This window comes from Caenorhabditis remanei, chromosome V (genome assembly GCF_010183535.1).
Source record: "Caenorhabditis remanei strain PX506 chromosome V, whole genome shotgun sequence".
Lineage (NCBI taxonomy): Eukaryota > Metazoa > Nematoda > Chromadorea > Rhabditida > Rhabditidae > Caenorhabditis > Caenorhabditis remanei.
The window spans coordinates 17,943,564-17,971,479 of record NC_071332.1 but is presented as its reverse complement, the minus strand read 5'-3'; the positions used below and the strand labels follow the sequence as shown (position 1 = coordinate 17,971,479).

The window sequence follows — 27,916 nt, the reverse complement described above, 5'->3', positions numbered from 1 at the left end:
TGACTGCCCAAAGTTAAACTATCGAAACCGCCCAAATAAAAACTGCTACTAATTAGAACCGACTGAAAAATAGTAAAGTCCAAACCACTACCCTATGTCCTTATTCCGGAAAATTTTATTGACGAAGTTTTATTGAACTTCACCTCAAAAAAAAGTGGCGCCACCCATGTTTACAGACTTCAATTTTTTGCTTCAAAGTAGAGGCTTAAAAAAGGACTGAACGCCACAATTCCAGTTCTCCTGACTCAGAATGAGTTTTGGTGGAAGAATTTTCCGCGCGGTCGTGTAGTCCTTACGACAAGATTTTGGTTCAATTCCTCGTTTTTCTCCATAAAAGTTTCGTGTTTTTTTCAATTTAAATCGCGTCGGTTGCCTCATTTTGAAAATGCCTGGTTTCGAAACGTCCCGGAACCCGCATGTGTGGTCAACCAGCTCTCAAACCTCATATAAATTCCAGAAAATAGAAAATTTTACAAACTGCATTTATTCATATTCGCTCATCATAGTTTTTACAACTGCGCTCCGCCGAAATGATCTTGAAAAATGTCTTTTTTTCTCTGAGTCTCACAATATCGCACACAATTTTCTTCGGTTTGTAGAGCGCGGTTGCAAGAAACGTGCCGTGTTAATAGATTGGAATTCTAATTTTCACGATCTTATTGCATTCGTCAGCGTAGGCGGTAGTCTTGGTGTCTCTTCCCCGAACACATCCGCACAACTCTTCACAAATATCCCAATGAATCCTGAAACCAATTTCCTATTACAAAAGTTACCAAGAATAGACTCACTTAAATACGCTTGCTTATACTCTTCGACAACTTTCAGTAGGATCAGAGAGTCTACCAATGGGTACGCACTGAATCCGTATACTACAATACTTGAGTTGAAATTGAATTTCAAGTCAAAAAACGGGGCAACCATGACAACAAAAACTGGCACATGGAAAAATAGAGTGGGCGCGGCGGTTTGGTAGATCAAAGCGAGGAAGAATTGCTTCTGTAGTTTCTCATGAGCAGTTGAGGAGGTGTTGAAGTTCTTCTTGATTCTTTGATACATGTAAATTCCACAAATCAACATAATACAGTAGTGAATAATCATGATAAAAGAGGAAATTATGATGCAGTTGACACTGTTCCAGCGAAGGGCTCTGTGGGGTCCATCTTCGTTCTGAAATAGTTTTTGTATGTCCACTGTGAGTCCAGATGTCTACTACTCACATAGGCTAGTACTGGGAAATTTGCAACAGTGCTGATTTCGACTCCGTAATTAGATAAGAACATCTTCCGTAGATAACTGTTGGTTGTGTCGTCGGATTTTAAAAATGTTACTGCAAAAACCCATGCGGCGCCAATAGAGACTGCATATATTATCCAAATCACCAACTTCCAGCCGTCGAAATGGCGAGTCCAGTGTTTTCTTCAAAGAATTTTTAAAGATTTTAAAAGAGTTTATTAGTTTATTAGAATTCTGTGCTCATACCGTGACTTTGATAGTAAACCTGCTCTATAGACAAACTGCACGGTGAGGAATGCCAGAATCAAACCGTAAACTTCAGAGTATACCACTGAGATTGAAATCATTTTTGAAAAGTTACAACATTCCTAAATAGAAAATTACAAAGTGAAATCTCGGACGCCTTCTTAGAGAATCTGAATGCACTGCCCAGCGTAAAGTAAACGAGACATCCGTTGTAGGAATAGAATAGCTGAAATCCTTTGCGTTATATAATTTCTGTATCAAGCTTACAGGTCTTATCAAAATATCGGCTGTCGAAAACATTATCCCGAATATTGCAAAGGTTACTATCATATTGCGGTATGTGCCAAGTATATGTCTGGTAAATTTAGTAGTGAGAAATATAAGGGAAGTGTTGAAAAAGATAGTGAGGACATAGCAAATTCTCGAAATATTAGCAATGAGGAGGGATAGGGGCTCGAGGGGCATTGTAAAAGTAATACAATAGAAAGAAAAAAGAAGAAAGGCATCTGGGTGTGAAGGCGATATGGTTTCCTGTTATTGTTATATAGGTGACAGGAAACTAAGTTAATAGAAAAACATATAGTGTATTCTCATGTTAGGCTTTGTCTAGAATAGAGACTAAAACACAAAGGATTTTTTAGTTTTCAGACAAAATGGGAAATCTAACATTCTGTATGGAATGGAGGTTCATCATTTTTATAGGTGACAACGACTAAAATGTGCCTTTTTTTTGCGGCAGTTTGAAACGGACCGGGGAAAAATATGAAGTTGATTTGGTGTGTTGAAAGTGTTACTACCCTCCGAGCATACGTAAAGGGGGACGTTGGAAGTGGAAACCTATTCGATCTGCTGCTACCAAATAGCGAAAAATTTTGTAATGAATTTTGGCTCCGTTTTGTATAAGGGGACCCAGCGTTTTAGACATTTTATTAAGTTATTAGTGTCCGGGAACTGTAAGAACCCATGGTTGACCTTTTGGTGAAAAAAAAGTCTTCAGAAAAGCTGGAACATATGAAATCTTTAAAGGCGCATATCAGAGTTGCACGAAAGTGATTTTTTCTAAAAGGAAGTCGGAAGTAAAATTTTGAAAACGGAAGTCGGAAGTCGGAAGTAGGAAGTGGAAATAAGCCCGGAAGACGGAAGTTGGAGGTTGGAAGTCGGAAGTAATTATTTTTGCAAATATTAAAAAAACTCCAAGAGAAAAGGTCATAAAATTCGCGAAAATTAGTGGAAAATGAGTTTTGGCTGAAGAAAAGCCTATCTTCAGTCCTTTTCGACCATTTTTTTTGTATTTCTGCGAAATTTTCTTTTCCTAAATTCTACCGTTATGAATGACGAAGTCGGAAGTCGGAAGTCGGAAGTCGGAAGTCGGAAGTCGGAAGTCGGAAGTCGGAAGTCGGAAGTCGGAAGTCGGAAGTCGGAAGTCGGAAGTCGGAATTCGGAATTCCATGCAACTGGTGTCAACTACAGAAGTGAGGCTCTAAACAGATCTAGACGGAATTCCGACTTCCGGCTTCGGGTTTCCTACTTTCTACCTCCCACTTCCGACCTCTGACTTCCTAAAAGTTTTTTCGATTTCGAAAATCTTCCTCCATTTCTTTGTAAACCAGTTTTTTGTGCTTCTAAACATGTGTAGTTCTAGTTTGATCCAAAAACATAACTTTTCGATTCTTTGAACTTTCTTTCTCATTGCTACGTGCATTCAGGCAGGTGCACACCTACTCACACACACAAAATAATAATTTTCTCATATCCAATATCTTTACTTTTCTCTCTGTGTCTCAGTTTCTGACTTTATCTGAAACGAGTTCATTCCGATTAGAAATGACTGCTTTTATTCACACACTTTTATTTTTATTTTTTCATGTCTTCGTTAGTTCTGCTTTTAGTTCTGATGCAGATTTTTACGAAGCACTGAATAATGTGGTGAACTGGGTACAACATGGTGAGATCTATTTTTATTATTTGTTTAAAAAAAATAAATTTTTAGACCCCAAATGTGTGTTCAATAAGACTATATTGGATTCTGAAACCATTAAATCATTTCCGGATTGCGAAACAGTTTTTGCGATAATTATAATCAATGAGAACACGGATTTGACGTCCAGTCAGATTAAAAAATATTTTAGTAAACTTGTCTGGATAACAGGTGGACTCCGAGTGGAGAACTCGAATCTCACGGATTTGGCGTTTTTACCGAAACCAGAACAATTCACATTTTGTTTCTACTGTGAGAATTGTAAGTTTTTTGTACATATTTAGATGAAAGTCATTCATCTTTTTAGACGGTGTCTATATAAGAAACAACAGTAATTTGGTTGCTGGATTTAAGTTACCTGCCATATACATTTCTGGAAATGAGGATGGGAAAAAGAATTGTAGATTTGAAGTCCAGAACAACCCGAAGTTGAATGCTGGGATGATGTGTAATGGAAGTTATTTGCATACTGATACAGATATAAAAGTTGTTGGGAACTTGAAGAATTGTGGTGAGTTTTGTAGCGGTGCGGAGCGGTGCGGAGCGGTGCGGAGCGGTCGCGTGTCAAACTGTAATACGTTGAAACTAGAAAAGTGACAGTTACTGGTTTCAAAACATCTAGTTTCGAAATGTCCTAGTTTTAAATCAACCAAAACCAGACGCCTCGAAAGAATGCCATGAAGCACTAGTCTCATTCACGTCAAATTTGTGCCTCATTTTTCAAGATTTTTTAACATTTTGTTTCGAAACTTCATGGTTTCAAGGCTCCGCGACAATTTGCAACCGACGTAGGTTATGCAACTGAGACACTTCGCAACTGTTTATTTCGCAACCGTCGTTGCGAAACAAACGTAAGTTGCGAAACGCCGTAGTTGCAAAATGTCGCGGAGCCGGTTTCAAAATGTATTGTTTTGAAAAGTCTGGTGTCGAAATGTCAAAGTTGCCAAATTTCTTGGTTTCGAAACGTCCTGGAACCTGGTTTTTCTCATGTATCGGTTTCGTAACATTTTGAAACCAGAAGTTACGGAACCATGGTTTCAAAACGTCTGGCTTAGAAAGGTCGAAGTTGCCAAATGTCTCGAATTCAAAAGTCTCTGTTCTATTAGTTCGGTACAGTTCCTACAACTGCGCTCCACCGAAATGCCACAAGAAAAATTTTGCACATAATTTTCTTTGGTTTCAGTAGAGCGCGATTGTAAGAAGCGTGTCGTGCTAATATGTCTTGACACATTCATTTCCAGGATGCACTCCCGACGTAGTCACTGAAAATTGCCTATATGAATTTGCGGAGAAAATGCACCTGGCCAAAGGACTCCATCTCACAAAGCTCAATGACACCAACCAGTTGATCTACCTGTCAAATGTGAATCAAATCACTGGAGCCATTGATATTCAGAACACCAATATTCGAGATTTATCATTTTTGAAATCAATTAGGAATATTGATTTTCCAAGTGTTAGTTCAGTGGTATTCAACCTTCAAAATAATCCAGAAATGACGAGATTTGCGTTGCCGAATATTAGTGTGAGTTCTCACTAACATTTATTTGCATTTCTTATGATTTTTTCAGTCAATCGACATCCTCAAAGACACCAATCTATTTAATCTCGAGAATTTGCACCCAGATTTCTGTTTGACCATTGAGGAATTGATTCATTTCTTCTTCCGACTCAAAGTTTTATTCCAAAATATCCACGCAAAACTATGCAATGAAACCGGAAAGAATTCTTCTGATTTAATGATGTGTCGTTTCGAATCAATGAGCAAGTTACCCGATAACTGTAACATTATTCTGGGAGATTTGAAAATTGAGTCAGGAGACGAAATGTATATAGTTAAATTGGACAGTGTATATTATCTGTTTGGGTCTCTGACAATTCGATATACAAAATTGGAAAAAATGGAGAATCTTCAAAATTTGGCCAATGTTGCGTATTTTGGTAATTGTTATATTTTTTTATTAGCTCGGCACTGTTCTTACACCTTCGCTCCACCGAAATCCCCTTGAGAAATGTCTCTTTCTCTCTGTGTCTCTCAATATCACAATTTTCTTTGGTTTCGGTAGAGCGCGGTTGTAAGAAGCGTGTCGTATTAATAATTCATAGGTCAGTATTGTTTTTCAGGTATCAATCCTGTCATACAAATAGTTTCCAATCCAAATCTCAAAGAAGTAGTGATGCCTTTGCAGGTAGGTAAATTAATTTAATTACATTAGAAAATTTTTAATCACAATACCAAATTTTGCAGAGTGTAATAACCAGAGATAATCGAGACGTAATATTTCAAGACAACCATCCTGGAATACTCAACTCAACCGGTGGAGTTTGTGGATTTACCGCCGTGTCTGACGCTCATCTGCCGAAAAAACCTGATTTAAATTTTATTGGAGGCGATTGTGGTGGGTTACTGTACAGCTGTAGTAGATAAAATACGGTTTCTACTTCAGGTGAACGCGTGGAAATCAACCATAGCAATTATAACCTAGACGCAATCACCATTTTGATATTTTTATCTATATTTATGTTTGTGTAATCATTTCTATAAATGGAGTAGGTTTCACAACGTCCCGTAGTTTTGAAATTGAAGTCACGGAGAATACGATTCAGGTGAAATCTTGATATATCTGTGAATTGAAATGTAAAGTTTATTCAAGTGTTTATTTATAAATATTCATAGCATAGAAACTAATTGGTTAAATGCCAATTCGTTGATTGTGGATCGTAGATAACATACGGTTGAACTTGGGCGGAACGGGTACTTGATGAAGCACAGCAACACATACGTTTCCATATTTTTGTCGATTTGAAAGAATCAAAAAACGTTTTCAAATTGCGTCTGTTACATCCTAAATAAGTCAGTTGAATGACCAACGGAACACAAAATATTTCAATCATTGAGTAGTATGCGAAAATCTGTAATTGACACAATGCAATTTTTTATCCTATTTTCAGTTCGTACCCCATATATATCTGATGAATTTGTTGTTGTAACTATAAACAATATTGGTGCTAACGATACCTGAAAAGTCATGCTTTTTAGGACATCTTATTCGGTGCCACATAGAATCTTGTTATGGGGGTAAGCCTGTCATCTCCTACCACTTTTTCAACTGCTAATATAAGAGTCTGCCAAAAGATAAATCGATGAGGTTTGTTCAATTGAGATGACATGAGATGGCTCAGTTTCCGAACGCTGACGTACATTGGAATGTATAACATAGAAGAGAATATTAGGAGAATAGCCAATATTATGTGTATGTTCTGAAACGGGTTCGTGTTTTATTTGTCTATCTGCAAGTAGAAGAACTTTTTAAATAAAAAATTGGGGAATTTAGCCGGAAATTCCATTATGAATTAGAACATTTTTGTGCCAAAAAATGTAACTATGAACCCGAATATATATATATTGAATTCTTGAGCTTTTATCACTACATTTTTTAAAGAAAAATGTTTCATATTTTTTCTCAAGTATAAGTCTCAAAAACCTTAGAAACCTACAAAAAAACAGTCTTAAGAAAGAAAATTTCCAAAAAAAAAGATTTTTTTACAGTACTGAACTTAGACGGGCCAGGAGAACTTTATTCGGCCTGGTGCATTGTAAGTCTGCTATGAACGCTGCCGTTTGCACAGCTAGCTTCTAATGGGTAATATGGATGACTCACAAATAATAAATTGTTATAGCCAATTAAGCGTTCGCGTTTAAAATTGAGAAATTCTTCACAGGCGACCAAACAGTAAGCCAAATAAATTAATAGTTGCAAACATTTTTTCTTGAACAACTCATATTTTTCAGATGTCGGGTGGAAATACAACACAAATCTTTGGATGGCGAGTACTGATAATAAGATAACACAAACTTTTGTAAACATATAACGTGTAAGCATAGACGCGAATGGAGGAATGATCAGTATAATCATGATTAGCGTAAATATTTGTGAGACAGTATTTGGACCAGAAAATAATATTAATAAAAGCGCTATAAACGACCAAAGGAGTGATATTGTTTGATAAATCATCGAATGATAGAAATGATTGAGAATCGGGTAGATTGGGATCTGAAAAAAGATAATTATGATTATTTTTTAGAAAAATATATTTCCTCAAAGACTTCAACCACAACAGTGGCATCTCTGATTAGAACTTCCCGGATAAGAACCGTGTTTTTCGTACTGATGTTTCTTAAAACCTGCACTAACTTCTCTGTCCTTCTTATCGTTCACACGATGAACATAAATATAGAATGGAAAAAGTATAAGTTGCACAAAAGCACTTACTCCCACAATCGCAGCGATTATGGAGTCGGTAGTATTAGTCAAAAACGTTTTTAGATCAATAGTAGTTGAATTATTTGGTTTCAGAAGTTGTCGTCTGGAGGGTCTGAACAGTCTGAGTCTGAGTCTGATCCGTATCGTGATAACTTTCAAGAAAACTCATATTCTTAGAACCAAAGGTTTGATGTGTTTTTAGGGAAAAACCGATACTGAAACAACAGGGGGAGTAACAAAAATTGTGCCGAATGCAGGAATAAAAAGTATTTAGAAGTGAAGATGCAGGTGGAAATAATTCAGGAGGCTGCCATTTGAAAATTAATGTCGGAAAATTTAAGAGTGGGCAAAGATTTCGAATATGATTTACGTACATGTAAAGCGTTGAAACTATTTTGATAATTTTCGACGCTGGGTAGAAGTACAACACTAATCTTTGGACGACAAGAGTTACAATGCAAATAGAATCACAAGAGTGACCAGAATTCTTGATCTCCGCATACACTTCTTCTCCAAGGAAAAATTTTCCTTAGAGGTATCAAAATAGTTTCAACGCTATACATGTACGTAAATCATAAAACTCTTCGACATTTAACTTCTAATTCAAATGGCAGCCTACTGAAATATTTCCACTTATATCTAGATTTGTAGACCATATTGGAATCGTCAACACAACCAGTGGACTTTGTGGATTGACCTCCGTGTTTGACACTCATCTACCGAAAAAATCAGATTTGAATTTCATCGGAGGCGATTGTGGTGGGTTACTGTACAGCTGTAGTAGATAACATACGGTTTCTATTTCAGGTGAACGCGTGGAGATCACCCGAAGCAATAATAAACTTGACCCAATCATAATTTTGATATTTTTAACTATAATTATGTTTGTGTAATTATTTTTATTCTGGTGAAATACAACGTGTTTCAAAACTTCCTGTTTTTAAAAATTAAATCGTGGAACATACAGTTATGGTTGAAAACTTATAAATATTCATAAAAACTAATTAGTTAAGTGATGATTAGTTGATTGTGGATTGTAGATAACATACGGTTGAACTTGAGAGGAATTGGTACTTGAAGAAGCACAGCAACACATACGTTTCCATATTTTTGTCGATTTGAAAGAATCAAAAAAGGTTTTCAAATTTCGTCTGTTACATCCTAAATAAGTCAGTTGAATGACCAACGGAACACAAAACATTTCAATCATTGAGTAGTATGCGAAAATCTGTAATAGACACAAATCAAGTTGTTATCCTAGTTTTAGTTCGTACAAGATATCTCTCTGTGTCTATGAAAGAAGCGTAGAGCAATGTTGGCGCTAACGATACCTGAAAATCCGTGTTTTAAGACACTCTATTCGGTGCCACATAACATCTTATTATGCATCACGTATCTGAAATAGTTAGCTCGATAGGCTTCAACAATACTTCTGTTTCCCGCCCATCAATTAGAGAACCCCGCTTTCTAGTATCAAAAGTCAGCTATTACTGAAAAGGGAAACCTGTCATTTTTTACCACTTTTCCGACTGCTAATAAAACAGTCTGCCAAACAATATATCGATGAGGTTTGTTCAATTGAGATGACATGAGATGACTCAGTTTTCGAACACTGACGTACATTGGAATATATAGCATAGAAGAGACCATTAGAAGGATACCCAAGTATATGTGCATGTTCTGAAACGCGTTGATAATAATCTTTCAGTAATAAAAGAAGATGAACTTTTAAATCGAACATTGGGGAATTCAGCCAGAAATTTTGCTATCTCACAGTGTTGGTCAAATATGTATATATTATGAGTTTAAAAATTTTTGTGCCAAAAATTGAAACTACAAACACTGTCACAGGAAAATTTGCTAATCAATTTTTTTGCACAGCTGGTGCTAGTTTCTAATAGGTAATACGGCTGACTCACAAATATTGATTTATCAAAGGAATCACGATTTGCTTCTACAGACCACTTGGTGCGTACTATAAAGTAGAGTTCTTCGAAGACAACCAAACAATAAGTCAAATAAATTAGAAATCGCAAACAATTCTTTTTGAACAACCAATGGTTCTCAGATGTCGGATTGAAATACAAAACAAATCTTTGAATGGCGAGTACTGATAGTAAGAAAACACAGACTTTTGTAAACATATAACGTATAAACATAGCCAGGAAAAGAAACATGATCACTACCAAATGTGGTATAGGTAATTGGTAGTATCTTTCATCTTTTAGACCTGTAACCACAAGTAAAACAAGACCAATAAACGAGCAAAGGAGTGATATAGTTTGATAAATCATGGAATGATAGAAGTGATTGAGAATCGGGTAGATTGGGATCTGAAGAGAAAGAATCATGACATTCCTGATTAGAACTGTCCAAATAAGAACCGCCTAAATAAAAACTGCATCTAATCTAAACTCCCCGAATCCAAACTGGTTTAAAGCAAAACTAATAAATATTCTGTTCGAACCTTAATGAATATTCTGTTCAAACCAAAACTCGACCATTGTCGAATCTCTGCCCGAATAAGATCCGTCCTAATTTAAACTGCCCGCGTCAGACCGTAAAAGTTGCGCAAAAGCACATACTCTTCCCTCATGAATATTCTGTTTGAATCAAAACTCGATCCGGGTCAGAACACAACCCGAGTAAGACCCGTTTAAAATCTAAACTGCCCGCATCAGAACAGGTATGAATAAAAACTGATTGAGCGAACAGGAATGATCACATCGAAGGCTATTAACTCTGATTTGGTAGATCAGAAATGTACCTCTTCTTCGTGTTTTTCGTACTGATGTTTCTTAAATTCTGCACTCACCTCTCTATCCTTCTTGTCGTTCACACGATTAACATAAATATAGAATGGAAAAAGTATAAGCTGCACAGAGGCACTCACCACCAACACCGCAAAATGTATCCAATTGCTAGTATTACCCAAAAACGTGTTCAGATCAACAGTAGTTAAATTAGGTGGTGCAGAAGTTGTCGCCTGAAGGGTCTCAACAGTCTGATAAGTATCCGTATCGTGATAATTTTCAAGAAAATTCATTTTCTAAGAAGCAAAGGTGTGAAGAGTTTAAGGAAAAAACCGATACTAATATTTATGAATAAACATTTGAATAAATTTCAACCTCAATTTGCCAGATGAATCAAGATTTCACCTGTTTTTATTTTATCACAACGCTATATATCAACTACTTGCAGTTATCAAAATAGTTTCAACGCTTTACATGCACGTAAATCATAAAATTCTTTGAATTTGAATGCCAGCCTCCTGAATTTTTTGCACCTGCATCTACACTTGTGATTTTATTCTTTCATACAGCCTACTTTTTTGCTACTCCCCTTTTGTTTCAGTATTGGTTTCTCTTACAATATGAATTTTCTTGAAAGTTATCACGATACTTATCAGACTGTTGAGATCCTCCAGCCAACAACTTTTACACCAAATAATTCAACTACTATTGATCTAAAAAAGTTATTGACTTACACTCACGGTTTCATAGTTTCTGTGATTGTGGGATTATGTGCTTCTGTGCAACTTATACTTTTCCCATTCTATATTTATGTTCATCGTGTGAACGATAAGAAGGACAGAGAGGTGAGTGCAGGTTTTAAGAAACATCAGTACGAAACGTACGAAATAGAACAGTGACGAACCTACGAAATCAGGGTTAATTGGCTTTGAAATTATCATTCCTCATCGCTTAATCAGCTTTGATTCATACCTGATCTGATACTGGCAGTTTAGATCGATCAGGACCATTCTTGTCATTTGACGGGCCGGCCCGGCCCGGGTGGCTTGGCCCGCGGGCCGGGTCGGGCCGGGCCAGGGCCGGGCCGAGGAAAAATTTTGCCGGCCCGGGTGGAAATTTTTTTTAAAATTTTTGCAGACAAAAAAATAATTTTCAAGTGCTTTTTTATCACTAAATTCACTGTAGAACTAATAAAAATCATCAATTCAGTCGAATTTTTGCAGAAAATGCCCCCCCCCCCCCAAAATCCACTTTTTCAAAAATTGCTGCTGAAAAAAAACATGTTTATCGAAAAAAAGTCGCTTCACCCGGGCCGGGCCAGTGAAAATTTGGAAAACCCTTAATCGGGTGAAACTCCGGAGATCGAGTTTTGATTCGAACGAAATATTCATAAGGGTAGAGTTCTGCTTTGAACCAGCTTTGATTCGGGTATTTTAGATTAAGGGTGTCTCCTATTTAGGTCATACTTATTTGGGAAGTTCTAATCATGGATGCCACTGTTGTGCTTAAAATCTTCGAGACAATGTTTTTTCCTAAAATGAACATGATTCTCTTTTTCCAGATCCCAATCTACCCGATCCTCAATCACTTCTATTATTCCATGATATATCAAACTATATCACTCTTTTGTTTGTGTTTTGATTTTGTTTTTCTGGCCTTGTCTGTTCGAGACGTTACCCTATTACCTGTATTAATCCAAGTACTGATATGTCTTCCTTTCCTGCTTTTGCTTACACGTTATATGTGTGTAAAAGTTTATGTTATCTTACTATCAATACTCGCCATCCAAAGATTTGTTTTGTATTTCCATCCGACATCTGAAAATCATTGGCTATTCAAGAAAAATGGTTTGCGATTGCTAATTTATTTGGCTTACTGTTTGGTTGCATGTGAAGATCTTTTATTTTTAAAACGCTCTGCCACCTATGGAGAAGATGCCCTTAATAAACCATTATTTGTGAGTCAGCCATATTATTTTTTAGAAACTATCTGTTAGTTTTTTTTAGTTTTTTATATTCTTCTTATTGCTGATAGATAATAACTACACGTTTCAGAGCATGCACATATTCTTAACTATTCTTCTGATATCCTCTTCTATGCTATACATTCCAATATACGTTAGCGTTCGGAAACTGAGTCATCTCATGTCATCTCAATTGAACAAACCTCATCGATATATCGTTTGGCAGACTGTTTTATTAGCAGTCGGAAAAGTGGTAACAGATCACAGGCTTACCTTCTCAGTGATAGCTGACTTTTGATACGGGGTATCTTAAAAACGTGACTTTTCAGGTATCGATAACATCAACATTGATCTTCGTTTCTATGGGAAAATCAAGATCTGATGTACGAACTAAAAATAGGATAATAAACTTATTAGTTTCAATTACAGGCTTCTGGATTATACTCATATATTGAAATGTTCTATGTTCCGTTTGTCATCCAACTAACTTATTTAGGATCTAACAGACGCAATTTGAAAACATTTTTGAATTCCGTCAAATTGACAAAAATATGGAAACGTATGTGTTGCTGTGCTTCATCAAGTATCAGTTCCGCTCAAGTTCAACCGTATGTTATCTACAATCCACAATCAACTAATCAGCAGTTAACTAATTAGTTTGTATAAATATTTATAAATAAACATTTGAATAAACTTTGCAATTCAATTCCCCAGATGTATCAAGATTTCGCCTGAGGTAATATTACACTTCTTTTTTTTTGTTAGCAGCTTTATGTTCACCTGGCTAAAATGATTCCAAACTGAGCTCTCTTGAAATTTTGTTGTTGGAAAAGTAAGGAAACGAGAAAATGAAAAAACATTTGAGTAAACTTTCAACCTTAAAACAAAGGGGGTTCTCTGCTCTCCTAAACAGTCACACTTGTCCCTTGACAATCACTTGAACCAAACGAAAGGCGAGCCTGGGGTGCAATAATGGTAATTACCGGCTTAGGCCGGGCCACCAGTTGCTGGGGAGCTTATTTTGTGAGTGACCATTAAAGTGTTTTGCTCAGAGAGCAGTCGCAACTCGGGTATGGTCAAGCAAGGCACAGTTATTTCTCAACAGTACTGATTTTAGTACTGAATCATCAGCACACCCACTGGTTTGTCCAAACACTGGCGGCCTTTTAGTCCAATTGAGTTGATTTCGAACAGCGTAACAATCAGTTGAATTGAGTGGAGCATTTGAGTCGAATTGCCCTTGAGGAGTAAAAAAAGGAGTTACCAAAAAGTAATTGAGAAAATTTGTCGAAATCTTATTTGAAAATCAGATGAGTTTTAACTGTTCTCTACAGGAACGGTCTGCTTAGCTAACAAAAACTACCAATAATTGAAGAAGTTATACGATCCAGAATATTGTAATAAGAAGAACGTTTTAAATCAAACATTGTGGAATTGAGCCAGAAATTTTGCCATCTCGCAATGTTGGTCAAGTATCTTTATATTATGAGTTTAAAAATTCTTGTGCCAAAAATTGAGTCATCCAACTGATTTGTATAGGTTATATAAGACGCAATTTGAAATCATTTTTGAGTTCGTTGAAGTCAAAGAAATGGGTGTGCTGCTTCATTACTTTGCTTCATTACTTTGTATACCAGTTCCTCTCAAGTTTAACCTTATGTTATCTACGATCCAAAATCAACTACTTGTCATTTACCAAATTAGTTTCAACGCTTTACATGTACGTAAATCATAAAATTCTTCGAATTTAAATGGCAGCCTCCTGAATTATTTCCACCTGCATCTAAACTTGTGAATATGTTTTATTCTTTCATCCGGCACAATTTTTTGTTATTCCCAGTTGTTTCAGTATCTGTTTCTCTCTCAAACACATCGAACCTTTGGTTTTGAGAATATGAATTTTCTTGAAAGTTATCACGATTCGGATACTTATCAGACTGTTGAGACCCTCCAGGCGAAATCCTTGGCACCAAATAATTCGACTACTGCCGATCTAAAAATGATTTTTTCTTATACTAACGGTGTCATAGCATTTGCAATTGTGGGAGTATGCGCTTTAGTGCAACTTGTACTTTCCCCATTCTATATTTATGTTAATCGTGTGAACGACAAGAAGGACAGAGAAGTGAGTGCAGGTTTTAAGAAACATTAGTACAAAAAACACGAAATAGAACAGTAGTGGTGGATCTTATTCAGGCGGTTCTTATTTGGATTGTTCTAATCAGAGATGCCACTGTTGTGTTTAAAGTCTTCGAGAAAATGTATCTTTCCTACTCGGCTACTTTTCACTACAGTTACGCAACATTAACGCAGCAGTTATTCGTAGAGTTTACTCCTGCTGCATCAGAGGCTCGCAAGTGTTGCATAAAAACAGGATAGTTGTTGCATCAGTGCATCCAGCGCGTTGCATGCGTTCATTGCTTATCGTTTCTAATCAGTATAGTCAATTTGTAAACAGAATAACAAAAATAACTAATCATATTTATTTTGAAAAAGTAAAAGCAAAAGCAAAAAACTTAGAAACATCATTAAAATTCCATGGTGGCTAACAATCGGTGAAAGTCTCCAAGTTTCAATTGTCTGAAGCTTCAAAAAGTCCAAAGTTTTTATCTATTGTGTTGATCAGCTACATTGTTGCACTTTTTCTGGTGGTCTGAAAGTTAAGAACAAAAGTAAAGATAAATGGTTTTCTTCGAAACTTCCAACCTTTCGTATTATTTCCAATTTGCATTTTTGTGACTCGTTTTTGGCATCCAGACACATATCCTTCTTCTGTAAAATTATATTTTCAAAAATAGAGTAAAAATAAGTCGAGAAAATGACAAAACATGTCAAACAGACAAGATTGGAAAAAAAATGAAAAATGCAGCCAAGTCCAATTTGCATTGGAGCGAATATACAGTTGCTGCGCGACTGTTGTGAGATTGTTGCACAACTGGTCCGTGCCCCGAAAACCATGGAACCATCAGTCGCAATGCCGTGAAAGCTCTATAACTGTTGCATATGTTCCTATTTTCCGGAATTGCGGTGGAACTGTAGCAATCTCGTCGCGTAACTATTGCAAAAGCTGTAGCGGAAAGTAGCCGAGTAAAATAAACATGATTCTCTCTTTTGAGATGCCAATCTACCCGATTCTCAATCACTTCTATCACTCCATGATATATCAAACTATATCACTCTTTTGTTTATTTATTGCTCTTTTTTTATATTTCGCTTCTGGTCATAAAGATATCACCCTATTACCAATATCAATCAAAGCACTGATCTGTCTTCTTCTCTTGTCTATATTTACACGTTATATTTTTGTGAAAGTTTATGTTATCTTACTATCAATACTTGCCATCCAAAGATTTGTTTTGTATTTCCATCCGACATCTGAAAATCATTGGTTGTTCAAGAAAAATGGTTTGCGATTGCTAATTTATTTGGTTTACTTTTTGGTTACCTGTGAAGATTTTTTCTATATAGTACACCATAACTACTCTGCAGCAGATGCCTCTAATAAATCATTATTTGTGAGTCATCCATATTATCTATAAGAAACTAGCTGTTCATTGTTTAAAAAATTGTTTTCTTATTGCTGATAGATAATGAATAACGTTTCAGAGCATGTACATAGTCTTGGATATTCTTCTGATAGCCTCTTCTATGCTATACATTCCAATATATGCAAGTGTTCGCAAACTGAGTCATCTCATGTCATCTCATTTGAACAAACCTCATCGATTTATCTTTTGGCAGACTATTTTATTAGCAGTTGGAAAAGTGGTAAAAGATGAGAGGATTACCTTCTCAGTGATAGCTGACTTTTGATACTTAAAAACGGCGTTCTTTAAGTGTTGAGTAAAGAACAGAACGTATTGATTTAACAAAAATCACGTTTTGATTTAGACACACCCAAACTGTGTTTTTGATGAAATCATCAAAGAAACTATGTGGTACCGAATATGGTTTCTTAAATAAACATGTCTTTTCAGGTATCATTAACACCAATATTGTTCATGGTTTCTACGGGAGAATCAAGAAATTTTGTACGAACTAAAAATAGTATTGAAACTTTATTTTTGCCAATTACAGGTTTTTGGGAGCTGTTCATTAATTGAAATGTTCTATATTCCGTTGGTCATCCAACTGACTTATTTAGTATGTAACAAACGTAATTTGAAAACGTTTTTGAATTCCGTCAAATTGACAAAAATATGGAAACGTATGTGTTGCTGTGCTTCATCAAGTACCAGTTCCTCTCAAGTTCAACCGTATGTTATCTACGATCCACAATCAACTAATCGGCCGTTAACTAATTAGTTTCTATGAATATTTATAAATAAACATTTGAATAAACTTTCAATTTCAATTTTACAGATGTATCAAGATTTCACCTGAATCATATTGTTGTGGCGTGAACTAGCAATGGCCTAGCCTAGTGAACGTCCAACCCTGAGGTCACACGTGGCAAGAAGATCTGCCTATATAAGACGTAGAGAACTCTTAGTTGTTGATTCTCACCATGTAATAAATGGTTTTATAAGTCCCTTCTCCCGCCACCAGAAGACATAACAATTGGCGATCAGGATCTGAACAACGAACCGACGCCCGGGGGCTTGGCATGTCGGACGGGACCGTTGGCTGGTGCGCCTTGGAGAAGGAAGAGGCAAAGAGATCCCGATGGACAACATCGTTAAAAAAAGAGAAGCGGTAATAAGGGTAGGAGAGCGAGGAGCTCAAGATCATGGGATCACCCAGAAGGAAGAAACCGTAGAAGCAGTAGCAGTAGAAGAACCAGCAGCAGCACCGAGTGAAGATGGATCGAGGTACTCGTTCAACGATTTCGAATGGTAGATTTCGTGTGGAAGCTGTCAGATGCATAAGGAAATGTCATCTGCTGAAGATCGTTGGCCGATGATCAGAGGATCGAAGCAATGATGCGGACATGGGTCCCGAAGAAGAAAAGCTGTGGAGTCTGGGCAGCGGCTGTCGTGGAAGAATCGAAGATTCAAGACAGTAGACAAATGGACTTTCATTAAAGAAAGGGAGGTGTTGTGGCGTGAACTAGCAATGGCCTAGCCTAGTGAACGTCCAACCCTGAGGTCACACGTGGCAAGAAGATCTGCCTATATAAGACGTAGAGAACTCTTAGTTGTTGATTCTCACCATGTAATAAATGGTTTTATAAGTCCCTTCTCCCGCCACCAGAAGACATAACAATATTTTCCGTGACTTCAACAAAATGTACGTAAATTATATTCAAAATCTTTGACCACTCTTAAATTCTCCGACATTTAGGTTCAATACAAATGGCAGCCTCCTGAATTTTTTCACCTGCATCTACACCCCAAAAAAGATTTTATTATCTCAAACTTCACACATTTTGGCTACTCCCCCGTTGTTTCAGTATCTGTTTCTCTCTCAAACACATCAAACCTTTGGTTTGTAGAATATGAATTATCTAGAAATTTATCATCAGACGGATACTTATCAGACTGTTGAGACCCTTCAGGCGACAACTTCTGTACCGAGTCATTCGACTATTGTTGATCTAGAAAGTTTTGTTCGTTATACTAAACTTTTCATATATGTTGCGATTATGGAAGTAAGTGCTTTCGTGCAACTTATACTTTTCCCATTCTATATTTATGTTCATCGTGTGAACGACAAGAAGGACAGAGAAGTTAGTGCAGGTTTTAAGAAACATTAGTTACGAATCTTATCTACCGGGTTGATTGCGTTTGAAATGATCCGTCCTAATTTCTGAATCACCTTTGATTTGTACCAGTTCTTATGCGATTAGTTTAGATTAGGATGGATCTTATTCGGGCACAGTTCTGCTTTGAACCCGTTCTGATTTGACCTAGTTCTAATCAGGGATGTCACTGTTGTGCTTAAATTCTTCGAGAAAATATGTTTTTTTTTCCAGAAATAAACATTAATCTTTCTTTCCAGATTCCAATCTACCCGATCCTCAATCACTTTTATCATTTCATGATTTATCAAACTATATCACTTTTTTGTTTGCTTATTGCTCTTTTTTTATATTGGCGTTCTGATCTAAAAAATCCCCACGAGATATCAATATTAATCGTGATCTTACTGGTCCTACCTCTTTTCTTGTCTTTTCTTACACGTTATATATTTGTAAAAGTTTATGGCATCTTACTATCAATACTCGCCATTCAAAGATTTGTGATGTATTTCTTTCCGACATCTGAACACTTTTGGTTGGTCAAGAAAACATGTTTGCGACTACTAATTTATTTGGCTTACTGTTTGGTTGCCTTTGAAGAGTTAATCTATTTTAAGCACCAACTGTCAACTGGAACAGCTGTCATAAATACATCATTTTTTGTGAGTCAGCCATATTATCTATTAGAAACTAACTGTGCAGAACAGTTTGATACGTACATTTCTTGCGGCAGTGTTTATAGCAGAATTGGAACGGACCGAACCGAAAAAATTTCTCCAGGCCGGTCGACCCAAAATATCAGTACCGAAAAACGTTTTTTGGACAAAAAAACTTCATAAAACTGACCCGTTTTACCATAGAGGGGAATGCGTTGAAATTCAGCAAGTTCCGTCACTTTTTTAATCATAAATTCCCAAGACACTAAAACCTGATGAAATGCACAAAATAAGGATAAACTGTGACCGGACAACTGATCCACTTCGGCTAATTGTTTTTATGTTAGTACCCTAGAAATTCTAAAAATTTATACGTGTTTCACCGGTTTCGAAATGTCTGGTTTCGAAATGTCCGGGTTCGAAATGTCTGGTTTCGAAATATCTGGTTTCGAAATGTCCCGGAGCCAAAAAATGGGTACCCATTTTTGAATCCGGGCCGACCGGGCCGGGCCGGGCCAAGAAAAATTTCGGCCCAGCCCGGCCGATTTTTGATAAGTCTGCAAATATGTATAACTCAATACAGAAACTTCTTAAGACTGATTTGATTTTTTGTAGGTTTCAAAGAAAAAATATGGAAAATTTTCAGAAACGAATGTTTGTAACAAATTTTCTCATTGATGATAGATAGTGAACAACACGTTTCAGAACATTGACACAATCCTCCAGTTGGAAAAGTGGTAAGAGATGACAGGATTACCTACTTAGTGATAACTGACTTTTGATACTAAAAACTGCGTTCTCTAACTAGGGAAGGTCATGGAATCAGTCTCGAGATATGGGACGTGACTTATATCGTAGAATAAGATGCTATGCGGAACCGAATAGGATGTCTTAAAAAATATGCCTTTTCAGGTATCATTAATACCATTATTATTAATCATCAGTTCTACAGAAGATTCAAAGGATAAATCTGATGTAAGAACTAAAAATAGGATAATAACTTTCTTTGTGTCAATTACAGATTTTCTTGTTATACGCATTCCTTGAAATGTTCTGTGTTCCGTTACTCACCCAACTGACTTATTTAGGATGTAACAGACGCAATTTGAAAACATTTTTACATTCATTCAAATCGTCAAAAATATGGAAACGTATGTGTTGCTGTGCTTCATCATGTACCCGATCCGCCCAAGTTCAACCGTATGTTATCTACAATCCACAATCAACTAATCAGCAGTTAACAAATTAGTTTCTATGAATATTTATAAATAAACATTTGAATGAACTTACAATTTCAATTTCCCAGATGTATCAAGACTTCACCTGTTGTTATTTTTAGAGGAATTATTATACTTCTCTTTCTTGTTAGCACCTACACTTTCAGAGATGTGATAAACTTTCTGGTTTGTTACGTTACGATTATGATTACACAGGTCGTCAGCCAGGGACGAGATACGCATTCAAGACTAGACCGCTACTAAAGCCGACCCAGAGATGGCCAACTTCCCTATGCATCCGCGCTCTATTGCTAACGGCGTTACAACTTGTCGTGACGGTGAATATCAGAATTTATTACGTACAGTGGCAGGGTCAAACCATCAAAAATGTTCATTTTGAAATGAAGTATTTTAGGAACACATGATTTCTCAACAGAGCGCAACTGCGGAACAAAAAGCACGCGTCTTGCAAGACACGCGACGCACTTAAATCCGACCAAGGTCCGACCTAAAGCCGACATTAACTTAATTTCTTACCAGCAGGTGACCAAAATTCATTCTAAAACCGAATTGACTTCCGACCTACTTAAAGTTGCAACAGGCCAGCCGATGTTATCTACGATCATCAACTACATGGCAGTTATCAAACTAGTTTTAACGCTCTACACGAACGCAAATTATATTCAAAATCTTTGACCACTCTTAAATTCTCCGACATTTAGGTTCAATACAAATGGCAACCTCCTGAATTTTTTTCACCTGCATCTACACCCCAAAAAAGATTTTATTCTCTCATACTGCACACATTTTGGCTACTCTCCCGTTGTTTCAGTTTCAGTTTCTCTCTTAAACACACCAAATCTTTGGTTCGTAGAATATGAATTATCTAGAAAGTTATAACAATACGGGTACTTATCAGCCTGTTGAGACCTTTTTTGCACCAGTTAATTCGACTATGATTGATCTAGAAACGGTATTTAGTTATACTAATTATTTCATATTTATTGTGATTGTGGGAATAAGTGCTTTTGTGCAAGTTATGCTTTTTCCATTCTACATTTATGTCCATCGTGTGAACGACAAGAAGGACAGAGAAGTGAGTGCAGGGTTAAAGAAACATCAGTACGAAAAGCCCACAACAGAAAAGTGACGAATATACGAAATCAGTGTTAATTGGTTTTGAAATGATGAATACTCAACGATCAATCAGCTTTTTTTCCAGTTCTGACAGTTTAGATTAGGATGTTGTTCGAGCTGAGTTCTGACTCAGATGGAGTCTTGATTCAAAAAGACTATTCAGTAGGGTAGAGTTCTATTTGAACCTGTTTTGATTTGGACAGTTTAGAGACTTTTATTTAGGCAGTTCTCATTTGGACAGTTTTAATCAGGGATGCCACTGTCGTTCTTAAAGGAGGACTGAAGTCATATTTTTTATTTCAGATTCTGATACTTCAGAAAATTATGAAAAACTTTCATCATTGGAACATATGCTAAAAATCACTCTAAACGGCCTAAATTCACGTTTTCCCGGCTCAAATTGAGCTTTCGTGGAAGAGTTTTCCCACGCGAATTTTTCCCATCGTGTAGTCCTCTCGGACAATATAATTTCTTTTTATTTCTCGATTTTTCGTTTTCTTGCTTTTTTCAACAAAATTTCGTGTTTTTTCTTCTTTTTTTACGATATAAATTGAAAAAAAAAACACAAAATTTTGTTGAAAAAAGCAAGAAAACGAGAAATCGAGTAATAAGAAGAAATAATTTTGTCCGAGAGGACTACACGGAGGAAAAAATTCGCGTGGGAAAACTCTTCCACGATCGCATAGCGAAAAAAATTGAAAAAATCAACATGGCCAAAGTCGAGAATTTCTAGGCCAGCGAAATGGCCAAACTCACCTTCGATACCTTCGATATTTCGCTGCCCCGAAGAAATGCTCCAATTGTTTCGCCGCTCGTTTTCAGCGCGATTTGAACAGAATTATTTAAAACATTTTCGAAAGGAAATTGTACTCACGGAAATGAACAAATGAACATACGCCCGAAAATGAAAATGAACTCACAGACACACGAATATTATTCTATAAAAAAACCGAAGTTAACCTTAGTCCACCTTTAAAGTATTCGAGAAAATGTTTTTTTTTCAAAAAAAATAATCAAAATTCTCTCTTTCCAGATGCCAATCTACCCGATTCTCAATCACTTCTATCATTCCATGATATATCAAACTATATCACTTATTTGTTTGTTTATTTCTCTCTTTTTATATTTCGTTTCTGGTCAAAAAGATCTCAACCCATTAACTCTATCAATCATTTCACTTTTCTGTATTTTTATCCTGTCTCTGTTTATACGTTATATATTTGTAAAAGTTTGTGTTATCTTATTATCAATACTCGCCATTCAAAGATTTGTGTTGTATTTCTATCCGACATCTGAAAATCATTGGTTGACCAAGAAAACATGTTTGCGATTACTAATCTATTCGCTTTATTGTTTGGTTGCCTGTGAAGAATATTTCTATATAATACACCACAACGTAGCTGGAGCAGCAGATGCCTATAATACATCATTATTTGTGAGTCAGTCATATAATCTGTTAGAAACTAGCTGTGCCAGAAAAACGCCCATTACAATTAACAAAAATTGAGCGATAACAAAATTTCTGGCTCATTTCCCCAATGTTTGATTTTAAAAATTATTCTTACTGTAGATAGATAATAAACAACGCATTTCAGAACTTGCACACATTCTTAACTATTCTTCTGATATTCTCTTCTATGCTATACATTCCAATATACGTCAGTGTTCGAAAACTGAGTCATCTCATGTCATCTCAATTGAACAAACCTCATCGATTTATCTTTTGGCAGACTGTTATATTAACAATTGGAAAAGTGGTAAAACATGAAAAACTTACCTTCTCAGTGATAGCTGACTTCCGATACTTAAAAACGAGGATCTCTAAGTGATAGGCGGGCAGCAGAACGTATTGATCTAACAAAATTGATCAATTTGATTTAGACACATCCAAACTGTGTTTTTGATTGAATCATTGAAGTTGTGTATTATAAGATACTATGTGGCATCAAATGGGGTGTCTTAAACAAACATGACTTTTCAGATATCGCTAACACCGACTATGATCCACGTTTCTATGGGAACTTCAAGAGATATTGTACGAACTAAAAATAAAAAATAACTTTATTTGTGTCAATTACAGATTTTCTTGTGCTACTCTTTTATTGAAATGTTCTATGTTCCGTTGGTCATTCAACTAACTTATTTAGGATGTAACAGACGCAATTTGAAAACATTTTTGAATTCATTGAAATTGACAAAAATATGGAAACGTATGTGTTGCTGTGCTTTATCAGGTGCCAGTTCCTCTCAAGTTCAACCGTATGTTATCTACGATCCACAATCAACTAATCGGCAGTTGACTAATTAGTTACTATAAATATATTTGAATAAACATTTAAATGAACTTTCAATGTAACAGACGCAATTTGAAAACTTTTTGAGCTCGTTATAGTCAAAGAAATGGGTGTGTTGCCACACTACTTCGTGTTCCTCTGAAGTTTACTCTTATGTTACCTACGATCCAACGTCCACTACTTCGCATTTATCAAAATAGTTTCAACGCGTTTACAGGGTGGTGCAAAATTACCTGCAGAAAAATTTTAACGAGGCGATTTAAGCAATTCTGGTGCGCGTATTATTTTAGCTGTTGTTAATTTCAATGTTTTTTTTTAACATTCTGCCAAAATTCAGATCAATCGGTTTTGTTTTAGGTAAAGGGCACCGTCGAGTCTACATCGCTCTTCTTACGAAGTAGAAATCCCATTTCGGCATATAAACCAAACGGGAGCTTGTAGATCACTTCATTATCGATTACATCTTCATTTGTACATAGGTGTAAAAACCCACATTTCAGTGTTTTTTAATATGTTAGTACTCTAGGAATTCTAAGAATTTTATACCGTATCCCATTAGGCTCCGCCCCTTTTGACCTACCCAACGATCGATTGAAGTTGAAAAAGGAAAATTTTTCTTTCGAAAGATAGGATCAAAATCTTTTCAGAAATTAATTGCCAGCCTTATTTTGTGCATTTTATAAGATAACAACTAATTTCTACCTCTCCTTTATCATATAGAAAAAAAATCACTTTTTTGAAAAATTCGAGTCGGAGAGATTTCTAACCTCTTTTCTAACCGTTTCATAACGTCCCAAAGTCTAAATGGATATTTGAGAGGTTTTTTTGACGATATTCTCGTTTTTTTCTTTTCCAGACTCGCGGCACAATAAGGAGTATTCCTCCGGCCCGCAGTAGGGCATGGATATATGCACCCCGTCGAAATCTACTTTTCGTTAATTTTTTCAAGTACGCTTCCCACCTGTTGAAATTTCCTTTTGAATTCAGAAAGTATTCTCCAATCTTGCTGGATCAATCCAATTCGACTCAAATGTTCTACTGTTCGAAATCAACTCCATCTGACTAAAAGGTCCCCAGAATTTGGAGAGACTAGTTGTGGTGATAAAAATTCGTGGTAATCCTTTAAAAAAAGATATTTTCAGAAGCATTGGAAAATGTGGAGACTGATTGGGCAGTTTTTTGGCAACAGTTACCACTGTAAAAATAGAAAATGTTGGAGAAAATAGTGATTATTATCATTATTTATTTACGCATGCTCAATACGTGAAATTAAAAGTGGAATACTAAAAAAATCAATTAAAAGTAGAATACTAAAAAAAGAAATACAATAAAAAGAGGAGGGGAAGTCAAGTTTAGAAATGTCAGAATCCGTGTTTCTTCTAGGGCTTTTGATTTACTATTTTATTCAGCACTGTTTGTAAAAAATAATCTGCCTATTGTTTTTGATTTGTTCCATCGGTAGGAGTGGCCACGCCGTGATGACTGAAAAAAGATTAGGATTATTTTTGTAATAATCGGGTTGAATGTTTCGTTGTAAAAACTATTTGTTCTGAAAAAATTAATTTTTTTTCTCTCTTCATTCATGTCTATGAATAAAATGTAGTACTCCAATAACCACTCAAGTCAAACTTTCTGAACAACTTATAATTGTATGAGAATTTGAAAAAAAAAACTTCCTCTTACTGTGTAGTAATAAAAATAAAAACAGGTGAAATCTTGATACTTCTGAGAAATTGAAATGTAAAGTTTATTCACGTGTTTATTAATAAATATTCACAGAAACTAATTTGTTAACTGATGATTAGTTGATTGTGGATTGTAGATAACATACGGTTGAACTTGAGAGGAACGGGTACTTGATGAAGCACAGCAACACATACGTTTCCATATTTTTGTCAATTTGACGGAATTCAAAAATGTTTTCAAATTGCGTCTGTTACATCCTAAATAAGTTAGTTGGATGACCAACGGAACATAGAACATTTCAACGATTGAGTAGCACAAGAAAATCTGTAATTGACATAAATAGAATTCATTACTTTTATTTTTAACTCGTACTAAATCTTTTGAAACTCCCAAAGAACCGAGGATCAATAATGGTGTTAACGATACCTGAAAATACATGTTTTTTTGAAGACACCCTATTCGGTGGCACAAAGCTTCTTATTTTGTATCAGAACTATTTAGCCCGATGGGCTTCAATAATACACAACCGATACCATCGAAAACACAGTTTTGGTGTGTCACTTACAGAATGCAGTTTTCAAGTATCAAAAGTCTATCACTAGAAGGTAATCCTGTCATCTCTTACCACTTTTCCAACTACTAATAAAACAGTTTGCCAAACGATATATCGATGAGGTTTATTCAATTGAGATGACATGAGATGACTCAGTTTTCGAACGCTGACGTATATTGGAATGTATAGCATAGAAGAGGATATCAGAAGAATAGTTAAGATTATGTGCATGTTCTGAAACGTAATGCTTATTATCTATCTGCGATAAAAAGAATTTAAATAACTATGAACAGCTAGGTACTAATAGATAATATGACTGACTCACAAAAAATGATCCATTACTGGGAGCTGATCCAGAAAGGAATGCGCCTTTTAAATAGAAGCATTCTTCAAAGATAACCAAAGTAAACCAAATAAATTAGCCATCGGAAACAATTATTTTTGAACAACCAATGATTTTCAGATGTCGGATGGAAATACAAAACAAATCTTTGGATGGCGAGTATCGATAGTAAGATAACACACACTTTTGTAAACATATAACGTATAAAAACAAAAAACAATAAAGGAATGACTACTATTATTTGGATTGTCAAATACTGCGGGAAATCTGTAAGAAAATATTTTGATAAACTGAAAAAAAACAACGACCAAATGAGTGATATAGTTTGATAAATCATGGAATGATAGAAGTGATTGAGAATCGGGTAGATTGGAATCTGAAAAGAAAGAATCATGTTTTTTTCGGGAAAATACATTTTCTCGAAAACTTTAAGTGTGACAGTGGTATATCTGATTAGAACTTCTCAAATAAGAACCGTCTAAACAAGAGCCAACCTTAAACTGGTTCAAAGGACAACTCTACTTTAATGTATATGATCTAATGTAATCTCATACTACCAGCATTCCTCTGATGTAAATTCATTGTCATAATACTGTATTTATCCAAAAGTATCCTCCGTTGTATTTGATGTTCTTTTTAATTTTTTTTCAAATGAAGAAATAAATGTGTATTCTGTTCAAATCAAAACTCGATCCCAGTAAAAACTGTGCCCGAATAAAATTATTTTAATCTATACTGCCCGTATCAGAACTGGTACGGATCAAAGCTAATTAAGTGATTAGAAATTATCATTTCAAAGCCCATCAACCCTGATTTGGTATATTAGATTCGTACTGATGTTTCTTAAAACCTGCACTCACTTCTCTATCTTTTTTGTCGTTTACACGATGAACATAAATATAAAATGGAAAAAGTATAAGCTGCACAAAAATACTAACTTCTATAATCGCAAACCATATCGATCCTTGAGTTTTAAATAAAAACTTTTTAAAATCATCAGTAGTCGAATAACATGGTGAAAAAGTTGTTGGCTGGAGGGTCTCAACAGTCTGATAAGTATCCGTATCGTTATAACTTTCTAGATAATTCATCTCCTAAGAATCGAAGCTGTGATGTTTTTAAGAGTGAAATCGATATTGAAACAACGGGGAAGTAACAAAAAAGTGTGATGGATGAAAGAATAAAATATATATAGAAGTGCAGATGCAGGTGAAATAATTCAGGAGGCTGCCATTTGAATTGAAAATCAATGTCGTAGAATTTCATGATTCCAAAAGCGTTGAAACTGTTTTGGTAAATGACAAGATTTTGATGGTGGATCGTAGAAAACACAAGGTATTTTCGAACTGCGTCTTGGATGATTAAGGAAGCATAAACTATGATAGAGTCAAAAGTCTGCAAATAGTGAAACAAAAACATGGTGGCCAATGTTCGTTTATTTATCTGGGCCTTGCTCGATTGGGATGACTATATATGACTTACTAGGGAAGGTCACCGAGTGACCGTAACGCCTGGTCAGAGGTCCAAACTTTGGCCTTGTTTTTTTCGAATACCGAGCCCGGAGGCCAAAAACTGAAAAGACATTCAAAATCAGCGTGATATTAGCTTTCCAATGATAACATTACCTCCCATAACTCCACGGTAACTCGGTGGCCTTCCTAATTGGATTGATTAAGTAAATGAACTACCAATTCACGAAGAATTAGAAGTAGGTCTTAGCTAAAATTAACGAGAAAACACACAAAACGAGAGAGAGAGAGAGAGAGAGAGAGAGAGAGAGAGAGAGAGATGAGAGAGTAGAGAGAGAGAGATAGGAGAAGACTCATCTCGCTCTCTCGATCTCTCTCGCTCTCTCTATCTCGCTCGCTCTCTCTCTCTCTCGTCGCTCTGCTCCGCGCGCGAGCTGCGCTCT

General features: G+C 35.9%; 1 protein-coding gene across 1 annotated transcript; it reads left to right on the top strand.

Annotated features, from left to right (window-relative positions):
* Positions 1 to 3,303: 3,303 nt before the first annotated feature.
* Positions 3,304 to 5,885, top strand: GCK72_020931 (uncharacterized protein; the record flags this gene model as incomplete). Its single annotated transcript, XM_003100476.2, has 7 exons — positions 3,304 to 3,424; positions 3,470 to 3,718; positions 3,765 to 3,968; positions 4,699 to 4,982; positions 5,029 to 5,398; positions 5,582 to 5,646; positions 5,706 to 5,885. 7 exons carry the CDS (start codon positions 3,304 to 3,306, stop codon positions 5,883 to 5,885), a joined length of 1,473 nt encoding a protein of 490 aa, XP_003100524.2.
* Between the last annotated feature and the right edge of the window lie 22,031 nt (positions 5,886 to 27,916).